Genomic DNA, 17,520 nt, shown 5'->3' with positions numbered 1-17,520 from the left:
CCAACTTCCAGCTGTGATGAGTTCCCAGGGCCTACACCCTGGCCAGGTTGCCCTTTCTTTTCCCCTCCCAGCCCCGGGGTGCCGTGGTCTTAAGTTTCATTGGTGTCAGTGTGGAGTTGAGATCTCAGTAACGAGGTAGTGTAGATTTGTTAACATCTGTCAAAGGTAGAATCTTCTCAGACAGGATGGGTAGGTGAGAACTTTGCTGTGGGTGGTGGATTTATTTGTAATCCTTCCAATGAAAGCTTTGGGAGGTCCAGTTCTTCCTTAACTCATGGATTTCTTTCTTTCTTTCTTTTTTTAAGATTTTATTTATTTTTATTCGACACAGAGACAGAGATAGTGAGAGAGAGAGCATAAGCAAGGGGAGCAGCAGACAGGCAGAGGGAGAGGGAGCCCGATGTGGGGCTCGATCCCAGGACCCCGGGATCACGACCTGAGCCGAAGGCAGCCGCTTAGCGGCTGAGCCACCCAGGCGCCCCAACTCATGGATTTCTTGAAGACGTTCGGAGCTCATGGCTTCCTTGTAAGACTTCTTGTTGCCATGTGTCTTGCCCTACCATTTCAGAACATTGTTCATTAATGGCCTGAGCTGGGACACCAGCAAAAAGGACTCAAAGGACTCTTTGCCAAATGTGGAGAGGTTGTTATCCATACTATAAAGGACCCCAACATTGAAAGATCAAGAGGGTTGGGCTGATCCTCTTTAAAGATGCAGCCAGAGTGGGGAAGGTAAGCTATGTAGTCCTTCAAGGGCCCTTGGTGCACAGGATTTGATTTCTGAGAAAATAGCATTCCTGGATCATGATCGGTGTGTCTGAGCTATCTATAGCCAAGGCTCTGAGGGAAGCAGAATTTAGGGACTTATTTCTGTACAGGTTTCAGGGGGAATAAGAAGTATATGGGTGGAAGTGGTCCAGGAAGAGGCTAGTGGACATTTATTATCTGTTTACCTGCCTGTTTGGGACACTGTGCTAAATACCTCTCATGTATAGAAAAGCATCCATGTATGCTATAAAACAGGCATGATTTAAGTGCCACTTCACAAAGGACGAGATTAAGGCCCACAGAAGATTTGGTAACTAAGAGATTGCACAGTAAGTAGGGGGTTGGCACAGTGAGCATTCTGTACCCAGCAGTCCAGCTACAGCCTGTGCTGTTTTACCTCTGGAGGAAACAAGTCTTAGATTGGGACCTGAAGAGGGCATGCAGCATGGACAGAGACTCCACTCGACTGAGGTCAGATTTATGCGTGTTTCGGTAAACCAGCTGGATTTCAGGTTTAGAGAAAACTGGGAAGTTAGGCTCAAGTAGTGTGTGGTGTGTGTGGAAGGGATGAAATATTTTGTGTACCGGTGGTGGAGTCTTATGGCTCAGAGAAAAGGAACTAGCCCAGGGTAATACTGTTAGGAAATGCCAGTGAGAATTAGAACCAGGGTCCGTCCTACCCCCTTCTCAGAAGGCATTGTCCCAGTTTTTTTTTTTTTTTTTTAAGATTTTATTTATTTGACAGAGAGAGACACAGTGAGAGAGGGAACACAAGCAGGGGCAGTGGGGGAGGGAGAAGCAGGCTTCCCGCGGAGCAGGGAGCCTGATGCCGGACTCGATCCCAGGACCCTGGGACCATGACCTGAGCCGAAGGCAGACGCTTCACGATTGAGCCACCCAGGCGCCCCAGCATTGTCCCAGTTTTAGCACTGAAAGTCCCACATCCCAGGAAACCCGAGTCTCCAGTCTTAGTAAGTCCCTCAACCTGGGAAATCCCTCACTTCTGGTTTTAGCACTGAAAGTCCCCCAATCCCTTAGTCCTGGGCAAACCTGGATGGTTGGTCAACTGACTCCTGTGTGGGAATAGGTCCCAGACCCAGACAATGAATGGATGGCCATCGCATGAACTCCAAAAGTGCCATGGTTGTGAAGAAGGATCTTATGAAGAAAATGTGGGGAGTCTGAACCCCAAAGCTACAGGGAAGAGGAAAGGGAGTACTTTGGCAAGTTTCAGGAAATGAGTATCTCCCCAAAATGTGGTTTATGCTCCCCACCAACCACCTGTGGCTGCTTTTTTCCTTCCTTCCTTCCTTCCTTCCTTGGCTGGCTGGAGTTCTCCTCAGCAGGGCTTCTTTCTCCTCCTCTGGCATTTGGGTGTCTTCTCTCCTGTGAGTTCCCTTTCCATCCTGAGTCAGAGGAGGTACCAGCCCTGAGCTTTGCCTGTGTTTCCAAATCAAGGCCAATGAGTTTTGCGTGTTTTTTTTTTTTTTTAGGGATTTTAAAAAATATATTTATTTATTTTAGAGAGGAGGGGCAGACAAAGGGAGAGAATCCTCAAGCAGACTCCCCACAGAGCACAGGGCCCAATGCGGGATTCCATCTCAGGACCTACAAGAGCCGAAACCAAGAGTCGGATGCTTAACCAACTGGGCCATCCAAGCACCCCAAGGCCATCAGTTTTCATTGGATCCAGAGTCCAACAAAAGACAAGGTTCTGTTTTCATCACCTTTAAAGAAGAGAAACCTGTGAGAAATATTCTAGAGAAGTTCCACACCATCAGTGGAAGCAAGGTGAGGAGTCTCTGGCTCCATGTGCCTGCCTTCCCGCCTCTGGAGAGCTAGCCTTTGGATTACTGGGAACCCAGTAAGGTAACCAATCATCCCGATTTAACACTGAAAGTATCATGTTCTGGGAAACCCTTCCTGGAGGAGTATGAAAGGTCCTGGTTTGGGCAATGAGTGTAGAAGACTGGAGGCATCAGCCTCTCAACTGTGCTCTCCTCTTCTCCAGTTCCACCCATACACAGCTTATGAAAGCCTGTGTTACTATACATTGGGAGTTCTTCAAATCCAAAGGGGCCTGAGGATGGAAATCAGGAGATCTGAGAACATGGATGGAGAAAAGAAATTTCTATCTTCACGAACCTCTAACTATAGTCTAGCATTTCTTTCATAGGCAACAAACCACCGCAGTATTAGTACCTGTGACTGTCATCACTAGGAGTCACAGATGCTTGCATGTTCCAGATACCTCAAAATATTGTTTAGGTGCAGCACTACTTGGGAATTATGGTCATTATTATTCCCACTCTGAGATCTTGTAATGTAATAAAGAAGCACATCTATTAGACCACAGATTTAAATTTTTAATAATTTGATAACTGTATTTCAGTAAAATTGGCTTCCTTGGCAATCCTATGTTTTTTATTGTGTGTTTTTCCAGACTGCCAAAGGGGATTGATGGCACATCAGAGGGCCATCTGTCTCTGCTGTGGATCATGAATAGACAGCGTGACAAATAGGTAGAGATGAATATGCTTTGTGGCACCCTCGCCTTGTGCTCTAACTTTATCGTTAGCTGACATATGAGTTGAGAGGACAGTGGCCCTTTTGCCTAAGAACCTTCGTGAACCCACATGTCCAAGAATATGGAATTTCCCATCATAGAGAGTTGTTCTATTAGGTTTAGGTGAAAATGCCTCAAGTAGGAATATCATGGGACTGTTTCCAGCTTCTAATACCTCAATGATGGGGTGGAAGGGATCTCTCAGAGCACCTAGTCTGAGCAGCACCTTATAAATCCAGGCACTGAAGTCTGAGGTCACGGGCAAGTTATTTACTGGAGGTCATACCCGGTAAAGATACGGAGGCATTCCAAGAGGGTTTTTAGTTTTATTCCGGAGAGGGAAAGTCCTGGGAGTCTGGAGAGAGACGGTGGGGGGAGGATAGGGTAAAGATGGGCATAGAAGGGGATGGAAAGGAGAGCTGGCTATGACTGTATAAGGGTACAAACATACTGACTCAAAGGGGCACATGCACCCCAATGTTTATAGCAGCAACGTCCACAATAGCCAAAATATGGACAGAGCCCAGGTGTGCATTGACAGATGAATGGATAAAGAAGATGTGAGACATATATATGTGTGTGTGTGTGTGTGTGTGTGTGTGTAGTATATGTTATATACATTATATACAATATCGTATATATTGTATATACAATTGTGTGTATACACACACACAATGGAATATTACTCAGTCATCAAAAAGAACAAAATCTTGCCATTTGCAACCATGTGGTTGAAACCAGATGGCATTATGCTAAGCGAAATCAGTCAGAGAAAGACAAATATCGTATGATTTCACTGCCATGTAGAATTTAAGAAACAAAACAGATGAACATAGGGGAAGGGGAGGAAAAATAAAATAAGATGAAAACAGAGAAGGAGGCAAGCCATAAGAGAACTCAACTCTAGGAAACAAACTGAGGGTTGCTGGAGGGGAGGTTGGTGGGGGGATGGGGTAACAGGGTGTTGGGCATTAAGGAGGGCAGTTGATGGAATGAGCACTAGGTGTTATATGCAACTGATGAATCACTAAATTCTACCTCTGAAGCTACTAATACACTATATGTTAATTAAACTGAATTTCAGTTTAGAAAAAAAAGAAAAGAAAGGAGAGCTGGGACTTGGAGCCAAACTTCCCCCACTCCACATTCCAGTGCCTGCCATCAGCTCTCCTGGGAACCTTCAGCAATCCTATCAACTCCCTGGGACCAACTTAGACTTCTCATAAGTGAGATAGTCACGTTACTTCCCTGAAGCACTTTCATGCACAAGGAATAGGTTCAGCAAACAAATCTTCACAAGATTTACCGTATATTCTTAGGGTTTTTTTCTTTAATATTAAGAAACTGCTATTATTCACAGCCCAGCAACACTCCTAGAGCTGCTTGATAACTCCTACGTGACCGCCTTCTTCAAATCTCTGAAGGACTGTCCTAGAAGGAAGAGGGTCGGGTTGGCGCGTTAACAGTATGCGGGTTAGAAGGCAAAACTGGCCTGAGATGAGTTGTTGCCAGGAGGCACAATTCCAAATCCACTTAAGGTTCATTCCTGGGATCGGATTATCCCGGGACTAGACATGACTTAAAGTGCGTTTTCAAGTCTGTCGGTCTATACCTTTCCCCTCACATACTTAAGCCCAGCAAATCCTGGGCGTGAACTATAAAACCGGGATCCTGATCTCCCCTCCACATCTCCAGGACCTGCTAGCCAGTGTGATATAATGAGGGGAGCTCCGACTTTGAAACCAGACAAACTTGGGCTCTAACCTTTGTACCCCACTTAGGAGCTGAGACCGTGGACGAGTAAATCACTTCACCTGTCTGAACCTTAGCTTCCCCCACTGAAAATGGGGGTAATCTGCTGGCGAGAATCTAAAAGGCCTGGGTTGCTGTTGAGGTCGCACAAATGTCCCTTGAGTGATGAATGAAACTCACGGTTAAAACTCCGCCTTCTGGGATCCCGGCTACACCCAGATCCACTCTCGGCGGATGCTTCTCAGTCCCGCCCCGTCCGGCAGGAGGCAGCAGACCCCAGTCCGGGTGCGGAGCCGGAGCCGAAAGCCCGGGAGAAGGAGCCAGAGGCCGTCGAGCGGACTGGCCTCCCGTCTGGAGCCCGTGCGGGACACGCCCAGCCGAGGGAGGGCGGGCAGTGGCGCATGCGCGCCGTGGGGAAGGCGCCGCCCGGAACCGGCAGGCCTTGCCCAGTGCCGGGAGGAAGCGCGCAGAATCGGGAGGCGCTGGCCGCGGGGACCGCTTCCCGACCCCAGGTACGAAGTTGGCCCGAGGCTGGCTCCCGATTTGCCTCCTTTGAGCCGCGGGGAGGGCTCGGGACTGCAGGTGAACTGTACACCTCGCAGTCGAAAACTTCCCCTTCTGAATTTTCTTGTGAAGGCACAGATACGGGCAAAGATGCTGAGGACCTGGGGAGGATTTTGCAAGGGATGGGGGCTGCTTCTCCCAAGCGTCGCTTCTTTCCACCTCCTGGGAATTCCCCGAATGTCCTCCTTCCGCGGCCCTGAATCTCCCACCTGTTCTTCCTACCTTCCTGGAGCTAGGGAGAGGCGGGAAAGGAATGGGGTTCTCGGACCATGGCATAAACGCTTGGCAGTTTTAACCTTCCTAGTACCACCCAGACTTCACTCGAAAATGGTCTTTCGAGCTCCAAGGGGTGTAAAGGTAGGTAGCTTTTTATATAGTAGCTTACCGAAAATCTTAGTGGGTTCCCCAAGTTTTGGAGGGCTAGGGGCAAGGCAGGGCCCTGTCACCTGGTTTCGTACACGGTGCAGTAAATCATTTTGCTGCATTGCACCCAGGATGTTTTCTGGCCTCTCCAAGTACTGAAGGTAGCGTTTGCAATGAGAGCATGTGATGCAAGGCGCGCATCGGCTCCCACTTCCATCGCTTTCCTTTGTGGTTCTAGTCATATGGTCCTGCCATGGAAATGGAGCAAGAGGGGTGATTGCTTTTTGTCTGCATTTTCTCTGTGAGTTCAGAAACTTCTTGCAAGGATTGGGAATAGATGTATTTTGCCTCCTTAGAATACTCAGTTCAGTAAGGAGATTAAGGGAACAGGCTGTTTCCTGGCAATAGAGCTAGACTGAGGGGTTGGTCAGTTACAAAATGTCTTCCTTGGGCAGAAGTTGTTCCTTTGGTTCATTCAGCAAGTATTTTCTACACACTCTGCCTTGGGCGTGGTTGTGAGCTTGGTGTTGTGGGGAGGACAAAGATGAACTGAACTGGAGCTTAGCCCTGGAGGAGCTTGGCTGGGAGGGGAGATAGGGAGGGGAGCCCAACCTAAGTAACTCTATACCAGGTAGAAGGAAGTGCAGCCCTGAGAAGAGGGTCAGAAGACTGGGAGCTGTCTCGGGGAGTAGCATCAAGGCCTCCCTTCTTCCCACCTCTCCTTCCTAGTGGTCCAAGCCAGAGACCTACAGGTGAGTCATCTCTGACTCATCCCTCCCCCGCACTCCCCACATCCAGGCTATTGATTCTACTTCACAAACCTCTCTGAGAGCTGACCCACCCTCCTTGCCATTGCTCCAGTCCAGGCCACCACCATCTCTTGCTGAGCTCAGCCTCCTCCTTCACTTCGTCCCATGTCCCACTACCACTGCAAGGAAGCCCTTGCTAGAATTAAATCTGGTTGTGAGACTTCCTTTGTTCATCCCTTCTGCCCTTGAGACAGAACCCAGCCTCCCTCTACAGCACTCACAAGCGTCCTGGCCCTGTCTTTTTCCCCAGCCCCCTGTCTTCCCAGCCCCCCTGCACTCCTGTTCATTTTTGAAAACATGCCCTGCTTTCTCATGCCACTAGACTTTTACACACGTTCTCTCTGCTGCCTAGAGCACATCCTTCCTTGCCACCCTCTTCACTCGGCTTACTCCGCCTCTCCCCAGGATCCCAGCCGGGACCCCGTTTGCTGTAGGAATCCTTCCTTAGGCTCCCAAGTCCCCTGAGGCACCTCTTCTTAATATGGGGCCCATGCATCTCCTCGTAGGGCTCACCACACATCTGCCTCTGCTGTGCTGTGCTGGAAGGCCAGAGCCAAGTCCAAGGGCTTTCCGTGGCTTCCTACTGCCTTGCACAAAGACGTTCAATAAATAGTTGTTAAGTGGAGCTGAGCATAAGCTGTAACATTATGATTTGACCATCAAATGCCTGAGTCATAAAGTCACCCCATCTCCATTGTTTTCTCAGTGAGCTGGTATAGTTATAGCCTCACACATGTCAAGCTTAAAAATGGGTATAAGGGTGAAAGAGGAGAACAGTCATTATTAAAGCAGCTAGTATTTGTCGAGTGCTCAGTATGTGCAGGCGCTGTTGTAAGCACTTTTCAGTATTACCTCATTTAATCATCACAACTCTGCGAGGTAATTTTGTTATCCGTATTTTACAGATGGAGAGACGGGGTTGCAGAGAGATTAAGGAACATGCGCAATGTCACATAGCTAGTAAGTAGTGGTATCAGGTTTGGAGCCAAGCATACATTGTGGAATTCGATTAACTCTTAGGGAAAGGCAGTAGGTAGGACGGACCATGAGAAGCTGACAGGGCTGAAGATGGAAAGTCACCAGATGGAAGGCGGTGCAGTGTGGTTGCAACTTGAAGCTGTGAGACCAACAGAAGGGACTGATCCAGAACTTTACAAATCTGAAGGGCATTAGCTTTATCTGCATAGTCATTTTTTTTCAGACCGCTGACTCAGTTAGCAGAGGCATGATTGCTAGTGGTTAGGAATGAGACTTCTCTCAGTCTGAAACCTTGGTCCTGTTGCATGGCCTCGGGGGTATTGCTGGCCCTTTCTGTGCCTCAGTCGTCTCATCTGGAAAGTGGGGTAATAACGATAGGCCTTAACTCAAAAGGTTGGGGTAATAATTAAACGAGCCAATGTAAGGCTTTAGAAGGGTGCCTAGCACATGGTAATTGCTCGCAGACATCGTCATCCCCGTTATTATTGTGTGTTTATCCATCTGGCAGTCCGCAGTGGTTTTTGAGCACAGGTCCTTCCTGTGGGTTCTGTCCTGCAGCACTGCTCCGTGGACACAGACGAGTTCTCCTCTTTTAATTCTTCTTCCCTTGGAGGTTGAGGATTTTTTACTAGTGCCTCCCAAGCAGTGCTGTCATCTCCTGGGCCTCGGGTTCCCTTCCCGCCACACCCTTCCTCATAGTAACTTTTGGCTTCCTCTCTGAGATCAGTTCAACACTCCTTTTCTGTTCTTCTGGGACAGTTTGTTACCAGTTTGTGCAGAGGATCAAAGACTAGGTTAACCTAAAAGATGAGCAGCAAGAACAGAAAAACTACAAAGAAACCTCATATGAGTGCACCTGGGTGGCTCAGTTGGTTCAGCGTCTGCCTTTGGCTCAGGTCATGATCCCAGAGTCCTGGGATCGAGTCCCACGTCGGGCTCCCTGCTCAGTGGGGAGTCTGCTTCTCCCTCTGCCTCTGCCCCTCTCCCTGCTTGTGCTCTCTCTCTCAAATAAATAAATGCAATCTATAAAACAAACAAACAAACCTCATATGCTATTCCTTGTATATACAAAGATATTTTCCCCATGGGGGAAATACAGTAAAAAAGGTAAGATATAAAAGCGCCACTGTGAATCAGAAATTAAAAGAATTAAAAAGCTGCAAGGAACTTTAGGGTTCATCTCATCTATTCTCATTTTGGGGGGCATCGACGTCAGGGATGGGGCGTGGTCCAAAGCCCAACAGCCAGCTAGTGACCTGTACCCATGTCTCCAGCTTGTAGCCAGCACACTTTCTCCTACGTCTTCTAGATTCCTGGGTAGGATTATAATGAAAATTCTCAGCCCTAGATATATGTCTCAACTGCTGCTATGAGGCACTGTAGGATACTCTCATCACTCACATAGTTTTGTGCAAGGGGCTTCATTATATTCTTCAGTGATTTACCATTGATTAAGCATGGATATCTCTGGCTGAGCTTTCCTTTTTTTTAGTAGACTAGAGAAATTAATCTCTGTAATTCTGTGGAATGCATATCATTTTTATATTACCTATGCTCCCCCCAGTTTTTTTAATTTTGTAAAACTTGTCCCTTCCCCCAGCAGTAGAATTGCAACCTTGCCAATGGACCTGATTGGTTTCGGTTATGCGGCCCTTGTGACATTTGGAAGCATCTTGGGATATAAGCGGAGAGGTAAGCCTTAACCGTATTTTTCATCCAAGGGACTTGGTGGGGGATCGGTGGTTGTGCTAAGATTATCTGAGGGTTTGTAAATAAGACAAGAAGCTGAAGATGTCCTAGAGGTGGCTGAGGACCAGCATGTCATGCGTGGAAGGGAGTCGAAGAGGGCAGGGGGCGCTGGGTGCGACAGAGCATTCCAACCCAGCTGTCTGGGTCTCTCTTCACGGGTCATTATCAATTGCATAATTAATTGACTTAACCTCCTCAGGGCTACTCGCTTATTATCAAGTGAGGATTTTTGTTTGTTTACATACTCTTAGTGTCAAAACCTGAATTATGTTGGTACTGTGTTTTGCAAAGGAAAATTTGTTAAATACTTAGATATCCTAACTGAGGTTGTCTCTTCATCTGTATCCAAAAGAGGAAAGAAAAAAAAAACCCAGTTGATAAGTTTTCGTGGAAAAAAATGAGAGGTTCTATTTGTGACATTGGTGGGCTTCACCTTGAGTGAAAAAGCCAGGTCTACATAGTTATTAGAGTTATTATTTAACAGTTGCTAAGAAGTCCAAGGCCAGAAGCACAGGTCTCTGTAGGGACTGAGGGGTGGCAGGTTAAAATAGAGTATTTTCTAAGATTCCTGGGAACCTCTAATTTACTTAGACTTTTGTTTGTTGCTCTTACGTTCTCTCTCAATGTGTGTAGCATCCTCGATATGTATTCAGTGGAAAAATATGATGGCACCAAAGACCTATAAACCACTACTGATGTTTTATAATCTTCTTTGAAGAGGGCTCAGTTTAAAATTCTGATAGGGTTGTTGTTGAAACACTTTTTCATTGTCAAAGATGTGTCTAAATAACTTCTGTGACAGAACAGAAAAAGCACCTCTGGACCTTTTTGCCTGCGTGTTAGAGGGGTGGGAAGAAGGAAGCGCGTGCATGCGTGTGTGTGTGTGTGTGTGTGTGTGTGTGTGTGTGTGTGTGTGTGTGTGTGTGTGTTGGGGCGGCTGGGGGTGGGGGAGGGGAGGAGAGACAAGGATTACTTTACAGTTCTAAGCCAGATCTCTTCAGGAACAAATTCAATCACATTCTCTGTAAGGTTTCTGATTTCAGGTGCATGTGGCTCAGTTGCACAATATGGTTCCTTGGCCTCCGACAGGAGCCCCCAACTAAGTGATCCTGGAAGCCCCCGGGGGCGTGTGTTCCAAAAGAAGCCCCCTCTTGTATAATGTAGGTTAAGAGCACAGGCCACAGAATCAGACTTTGCTAAATTCTGCTCATGACACTACTCCTTACTAGCTCGGACACTCATGTGAGTTGTTTTAACTTCTGGGCTTCACGTCCTCATTTGTATATTAATCAGTTAGGATTAAATAAGAATAATGCATGTAACACATTTCACATAGTGCCTGGCCAGAAGAAGGGTTTAATATTCTTGTTTCTACTGCTACTCCCTGCCAGTGGGAGAGTGTGTGGGCCAGTGGGGCAAAATACTTTTTTCTAGTTTTGTATTCTGTATAATGTTTTAAGCTATTTGTGGTCCCAGCATCTTAGAGCTGTTGTAAAAGTGAATCAGCTCTTTCTGTTTTTACTTAAAGCTTCCCTAGACATGAATCCCGTATAGTTCGGCCAGGAGACCCTTCCACGGGAGAGTTACTGAGAACAGTGCTGGGTAGGTTAAAGATGTGACATCAGAATGGTGTTTGGTAAGAGGACAAGTATATCAGAATCCTACATTAGACCAGGTGCCGGGCTTGGGTTGGGTCAGAGTGAGGGGCTGATAGATTTCTTCTCTTGCCAGGAGCAGAGAAAGGGGAGAGCGATAGCACGGCGGCAGGGTGCTGAGCACCAAGTTCTGAGGTCACCCCTCTCCCACATAGGTCCCCAGAAAAGTGCATAACCAAGAAGACACTATGATTCTGAGGCTTTTTCTGAGCCAGGTAGCCAGTGCCCAAAGCCAAAGATGGGCAGAAAGCTCACTTGGCCTCCTCCTGCACTGGGGCTGAACCTGACTTTGTACCTTCCTACTCCAGTTCAAGGTCAGGGCATAGCAGCCCCTCGGGAGAGGAGGGGAGCAGGAGAGCTTGTCAGGCAGGTGTCGTGCCCTGAGGAAGGGAGGCCCCCATGTGCACCTTTCAACTCCTTTGAAAACTCCTTGAGACTGCCCCAGCCACGTTGGCACTTGGAGGAAGGGGGGGTCGGCAGAGCTGGGAGCTTCTTCTTCTTCTTCTTCTTTTTTTTTTTTTTTGGTAGCCCCACCATAAACTGAGCTTTTTTTGCAGGATCTGGCTCCCTTCCACCAGCCATAGCTTTCTTATGAGGTAGAGCCCACGGTCCCAACTCCTTCCTCACGCAGGATGGGCTCGCCCAGGGAGCCTTCCCACCTCTCATTCACGTGGGCTGCTGGTGTGCCTGCCCGTCCCCACTGTTTGCTGTCTGAGCTCGCCAAGACTCAGGTGCAGATGCTGCCCCTCCCTCCATATAGTTAAGGTGGGGAGGATCCTAGCAGTGCAGAAATCGTCAGGGTGTACAGAAAAGAGTCAGAGATCTCTAAGTGAGAAGACACCTTAATTAAGTCATGCATTCCAGAAAATGCTTAAATCCCCTTAACTATTTTCTTAATAAGCTGTCTTCTGCTTAAACATGATCCATAACAGGGAGTGCCTGGGCATGCATTTTGTCAATGTTTATTGAGTGCTGCCAAGTACCCAGCACTCTGGCAGGTCCTGGAAAACAGCAGTGAGCAAAAAGAGACGGTGCTCAAAAGCAAGTCAGGGGGCTGACCATAAATATGTGGACAGGTGTACAAATACATGACGGTGAATTGGGGGAGGCTCTGATGGGGGCCCTGTTTCAGAATGGTGGGTCAGAGAAGACATCCCTGAGGAGCTGACCCTTACAGAGAGATCTGGAGGTGAGCTGCTGCAGTTGGCCAGGTGAACGGTGCAGGGAAGATCAGTCCAAGTAGGGAACAGCATGTCTAGAAGCCATGAATAATAAAGAGTTTGACGTATTCAGGGAACTGAAAGAAGGCCAAGGCTCCAATAATCGAGCAGACTTGGGTTTTTCCGTAAGTGTAGTAGGAAGCACTGAAGGTTTTTAATTAGAGGAGTGACCTGTCTAGATGTATGCTTTTAAAAAGACCATGTTGCCGTGTTTGCAGAATAGATTTGCGGGGAGGGAGGAACAATGAAGAATTTAACATTATCTCCAATTGTAACATTCTAAGCCTTTATATATTTGACATGGATGGTATTACTAACTCTGTTTTGCAAACGACAAAACTCAGAGAGACTAAGTGCCCTCGCCAAAGTGCTCCAGGCAACAGATGGAAGAATGAGGACTAGAACCCAGTGCGTGTGCCTTCTCATTCAGGATGCTGCTGTGTGTCTGTCTGTCTGTCTGTCTGTGCGTATGCACGTGTTGCTGCAATGGTTTTTAACCCTGGCTACAATCTGAATTTCCTATAGATATTTAAAACAGATGCCTTGACCCTACCCAAGGGATTCTAATCTGATAGATTCTAAATAGAGTGAGCTCCACGTACCACCGACTGTGTGTGTGTGTCTTTTGCACCGTGTCCCTGGCATGCAGCCCACTGCCGGCGTGCAGGAAGTGCTTGGTGTTCGTCACCGTGCCCTGGGGCAGTGAATGAATGGGCTGGGGGGCGGGAGTGCACTGGCTGGCTGGCTGGCTGGCTGGCTGCGTCAGTGCCCTGGCTCTTCCCATTTCTCAGTACAGTCACCATTCATCCCTGAGTTCTGTCATCTGGAGGCTGGAAGCTTTGTTAATTATTCAGGACAGAGCCATCACTTGCTTTGCACAGGACTTCTCTTTCTACCTCTATGAGCTTAAATACCAGTGCATCCTATTTTTATTATCACAACCTCAGAGCAAAAAGATGGAGGCAAGGAGAAGAGGAAAAAGAGAGAGAGAGAGGTGTAAAGAAGTCAGCTGATTGTCCAAGGTCATGCAATCAAGGCCCAAACCGCTACCACCAGACAGGCTTTCTTATTCATTCAGGCCATATCTAACCCTGGCATTGTTGTGGATTCGGGGTTCCTCTGCCTGTCATTTCGGGTTCAGCAGAGATCAGTCATACCTTAGAAACTGTCCATGAAGAGGCTGATATGTGATTTGGCTTTATCTAGTTACAATGCCCAGGTAGATGTACATTGGAAGGTGCATGTATCATACTTGAAGGAATGGAAGGAATTCCTTTCATTTGGGGATCCTCTTTCTGAGCACATTTTTTTTTTTCCCCAGGCGGTGTTCCATCTTTGATCGCTGGTCTTTTTATTGGATTTTTGGCTGGCTATGGAGCCTACCGTGTCTCCAATGACAAGCGAGATGTCAAACTGTCACTGTGTAAGTAAGACATTTTTTCCAGTTATGAAGAAGGGTCGAACCTTGGGAGTGGCTGTTTTGATACCCTACACTAGGCATACTGGAAAACGTGCAACCACGTGGCAAGTGGGTATGCATGTGTCGAGACTGAGCACAATTCTTGTTCCTTTCTAGACCCAGTCGCAAACAAGCAGTTAAGTAGTTCACATATACTTATTGTCATTTTGTTCTTTATATCAGCAAGTGATTTTTCCTTGAAAGCTATTCTGAAATTGTGACGTCAGCACCCTCATCTCTTACATAAAACGGTCTCTCTCTCTCTCCATATTGATTCAGCTCCTAAAAGGCTGGTGTGACGCTTCTGAGTTTAATATTATTGCCCAGACTGTTATTATTTAGCCTCCAGACATCCATTTCCCAAAATGCAGTGCTGCACATTAAAAACAGTCAGCCTTTTTCCTAGTATTTCCTTATTCATCAGGTCTTACTTACAATAAAAGATTCTGATTATTTTCTTTACTTTCACCGAAATGAGCATTTCTTAGGTGTCTCCTGTGGATCCAGACATACTGCCTAGTGTTCCTGAGGAAAGTTGAATGAGACACAGTCCTAGCCTTCCAGGAGGTTCTACCACCAGAAATTTAAGTTAGACAAAGACTTTTGAAGATATTTCAGGAATGGATTTTTAACGTGCTTGTTTACTCAGAAACCTTTTCAATAGGCTAGTTTATACAGTCTTTTAAGAGAGCACTTTATCTTTTCAAGAAGGCAACTTAATACTTACACATAATCGTCGTTATATTAAAAAGCTGAAACAATGTCTTTTTTTTTTTTTTTTCTTGCACAAGCAGGCATTGATAATGTGTTTGAAACTCTGGTTCATGCATTGGTTTGGTTTTTAGTTACAGCTTTCTTCCTGGCCACCATAATGGGTGTGAGGTATAAGAGATCGAAGAAAATCATGCCGGCTGGGCTGGTTGCAGGTTTAAGGTAAGAAAAACTATTTTTCTGTACTTTCTTCTACCATCATTTAGTGTTGACTTTTTGGCAAGAGTCAGTTTTAACTTGAAAAGGTCAAAGTAATTTTTGTTACAGTAAGCATAACTGTAAACCCTTAAAATATCATGCCTGCAATCAGTCTTTGGTCTTGATGTACCCATGAACATTTTTGTGGAGTATATGTGATGCTCTAGGATCTGACCACATGTACTCACGTTTTTTAGAATAAATAACTGAATTCAGGGGCTCCTGGGTGGCTTGGTCATTAAGCGTCTGCCTTTGGCTCAGGTCGTGATCCCAGGGTCCTGGGATCGAGCCCCACATCAGGCTCTCTGCTCTCCCTCTCCCACTCCTCCTGCTTGTGTTCCCTCTCTCGCTGTCTCTCTCTCTCTCTCTCTGTCAAATAAATAAATAAATAAATAAAATCTTTAAAAAAATAGAATAAAAAACTGATTTCAGCCTCATTTTTCCTCAAGATTGACTCATCTGAAACAGTAAATACATTCATTGAAATCTGATACGCAGTCTCAGAGTGTTCGACAAAGTGATAGCCTGCTACACTTAAAATTTTGAATTTTTAAGGGACAGTTAATATTAAAAAAATAAATAGGGAGCCTCCGATTTCTCTTAATTTGATCCCAGTAATTCTATCCATGAGATTAAGCATATTAACCACATACAGATTTATAGGTAACATTTTTAATTCGTCCTGGAGGCAGCCTTTGTATGTTGAAAGCCTTAAACATGTTTACTTCTTTTGTTACACATTTTTACTTCTCGGAATAAAGAAATAATGAAATGTATACAAAGACTGATGTTTATTGCAACTTTAATTCCAATGGGACACATGACGAACTAAAGAATTAGAAACAACCTAAAAACTCACCAATAAGGAAATGTTTCAATAAGTGTTTTGTCTGCTTAATGAAATATTGAGCAGCAATTAATGACACATTTTCAAAAACTATTTAGTGGCATTAGAACATCTTAATGATGCTGTGGGACATAAAAGCAGAATAAATAATCAAATATAGTATGATCTCAAAAGTTTGTGTATAAAAAAACAAGATAGGAAAGATAGGCTTCAAACTGTAATAGTGTTTATCACTGGGTGATAATACAATGAGTAAGTTTCTCCTTCCTACTTTTCTTTAGAATTTTCTCGTGTGGCTGTGTATCATGTTTATGACTTGGTGGGCAGGGGGTGGTGTCAGCGAGGAAAGTGATTACAAAGGAGTGTTTTCCAGTTATGGCTGTGTTCTAAAAATGATCCTTGGTAATAGAAGGAATCAGAAGTAGGGTTTATGGGTCAAGAAGAACAAGACCCCAGTCAGTGGAAAGTAGCTGAGATTGTAATAATAACACCCTAAAATTGCTCCTTGCTTCTTTTTTCAAGCCACTTGCCTTTACTAGCTTATGAAAGGTTTGTGTTCCTTTCCAAACCTTTCTCTTACAAAGGTTCGCCCCAGATTTTCAGAATCGTGAGTTTTGATTTTGCTCATTCAGTCAATCAGCATTTTTAAGTGGCTAATTCAGCCATGTCTGGGAAGTTCCAATACAGAGATAATTATGGAGATCATCCCTGTTCCGAGGAGAAGAGAGCATCTTGGAAGCCAAAATTTAGTAACAGTACAGGTCAGGGGAATATATACTAACCTCTGTTTTATGCCACGTAAGCGTGACCCACTCTTTGCCTTTCTTTTATTTTAATCCAGCCTCATGATGATTCTGAGACTTGTCTTATTGCTGCTCTGAGAATCCAAAGGAACTGAAGACTAAATTCATGTGATTCTACGGGCAGAGCATACACTTTGTATTTAAAAGATAAGCTTCAACGTGGAATGTTAAGTGTCTTCTTTTACGTTAGAAGCAACAGAAATGCTCCAAAATGAACAGGAGTTTGAGGGATTTTTTTTTAAACCAAAAACTCAGCGGTTTTCTACTTGTCAGATAATGATTTTATTAAAGATATTTAATAAATCATTATACACGCTTTCATTTACTGTGTCTACTTTTATATATGTGAAGTTTTTTTTTTTGACAATTCCAAATACTCATGTCTGATGTTTAAATTAAACTATAAGTTCCCAGGTAATGGAATGCCAGAAGTGAACTTTACAAAATGCTGATGTAGCTGCTTGTCATTTGTGTGATATTAGAAATTACAGTTCTTCCATTTTAATTTTATTGCTGCCAGTGTTATTTTTCCCTTTAAAAAAACTCTATTCTTAGCACTCTCTGTGTACTAACAGAATGTATTCAGTATTCAAATAAAATGCATTCTGTTTTAAACCTGTTTCTCTCATTTTAATGTCCTCTCTCTCTACTCAAATCATTTTCAACATTTAAGTGTTCAATTATTAATGAAAGAGATTGGGAATTCTTCCTCAGGAGCAGATATTTTCCCTTGCTGCAACAATGGACATAATATTGTAATAATTCTGAAACAAAAATGATTTTGTCCATTTTGTCCCAAATCACCATTTCATTTTTAGGCAGAATTATGACAGTGTCCGCAGCACTTACTTTTAGGCCCCAGACTAAACATCAAGAGACTTGAGTTCTAGCCTGGTTCTCCCACTAACTGGTTATAGGTTCTTTGGAAGGTCATTTCCTCTCTCTGGGTCTTAGTTTCTCATCCATAAGGAGGAATTTGGACTAAATGGTTGATGAGATCCCTTAAAGCTCTAAAAAT

At 45.1% G+C, this 17,520-nt stretch overlaps 1 protein-coding gene across 3 annotated transcripts; it reads left to right on the top strand.

Moving 5' to 3' along the window:
* The first annotated feature begins 5,474 nt into the window (after window positions 1–5,474).
* On the top strand, window positions 5,475–17,117 carry TMEM14A (transmembrane protein 14A). 3 transcript variants are annotated; one of them, XM_027602445.1, is made up of 6 exons: window positions 5,535–5,598; window positions 7,728–7,782; window positions 9,401–9,492; window positions 13,746–13,847; window positions 14,729–14,816; window positions 16,541–17,117. In XM_027602445.1, exons 2-6 carry the CDS (start codon window positions 7,769–7,771, stop codon window positions 16,578–16,580), a joined length of 336 nt encoding a protein of 111 aa, XP_027458246.1. In that variant the 5' UTR covers window positions 5,535–5,598; window positions 7,728–7,768; the 3' UTR covers window positions 16,581–17,117. The 3 variants fall into 3 exon arrangements, with proteins under 3 accessions (XP_027458245.1, XP_027458244.1, XP_027458246.1); XM_027602444.1 differs by lacking the exon at window positions 7,728–7,782 and having other exon boundaries at window positions 5,475–5,598; window positions 9,404–9,492; XM_027602443.1 differs by lacking the exon at window positions 7,728–7,782 and having other exon boundaries at window positions 5,482–5,598.
* The last annotated feature ends 403 nt before the right edge of the window (window positions 17,118–17,520 follow it).

Source organism: Zalophus californianus, chromosome 7 (assembly GCF_009762305.2).
Source record: "Zalophus californianus isolate mZalCal1 chromosome 7, mZalCal1.pri.v2, whole genome shotgun sequence".
Lineage (NCBI taxonomy): Eukaryota > Metazoa > Chordata > Mammalia > Carnivora > Otariidae > Zalophus > Zalophus californianus.
This window is presented reverse-complemented; position numbering and strand designations above follow the sequence as displayed.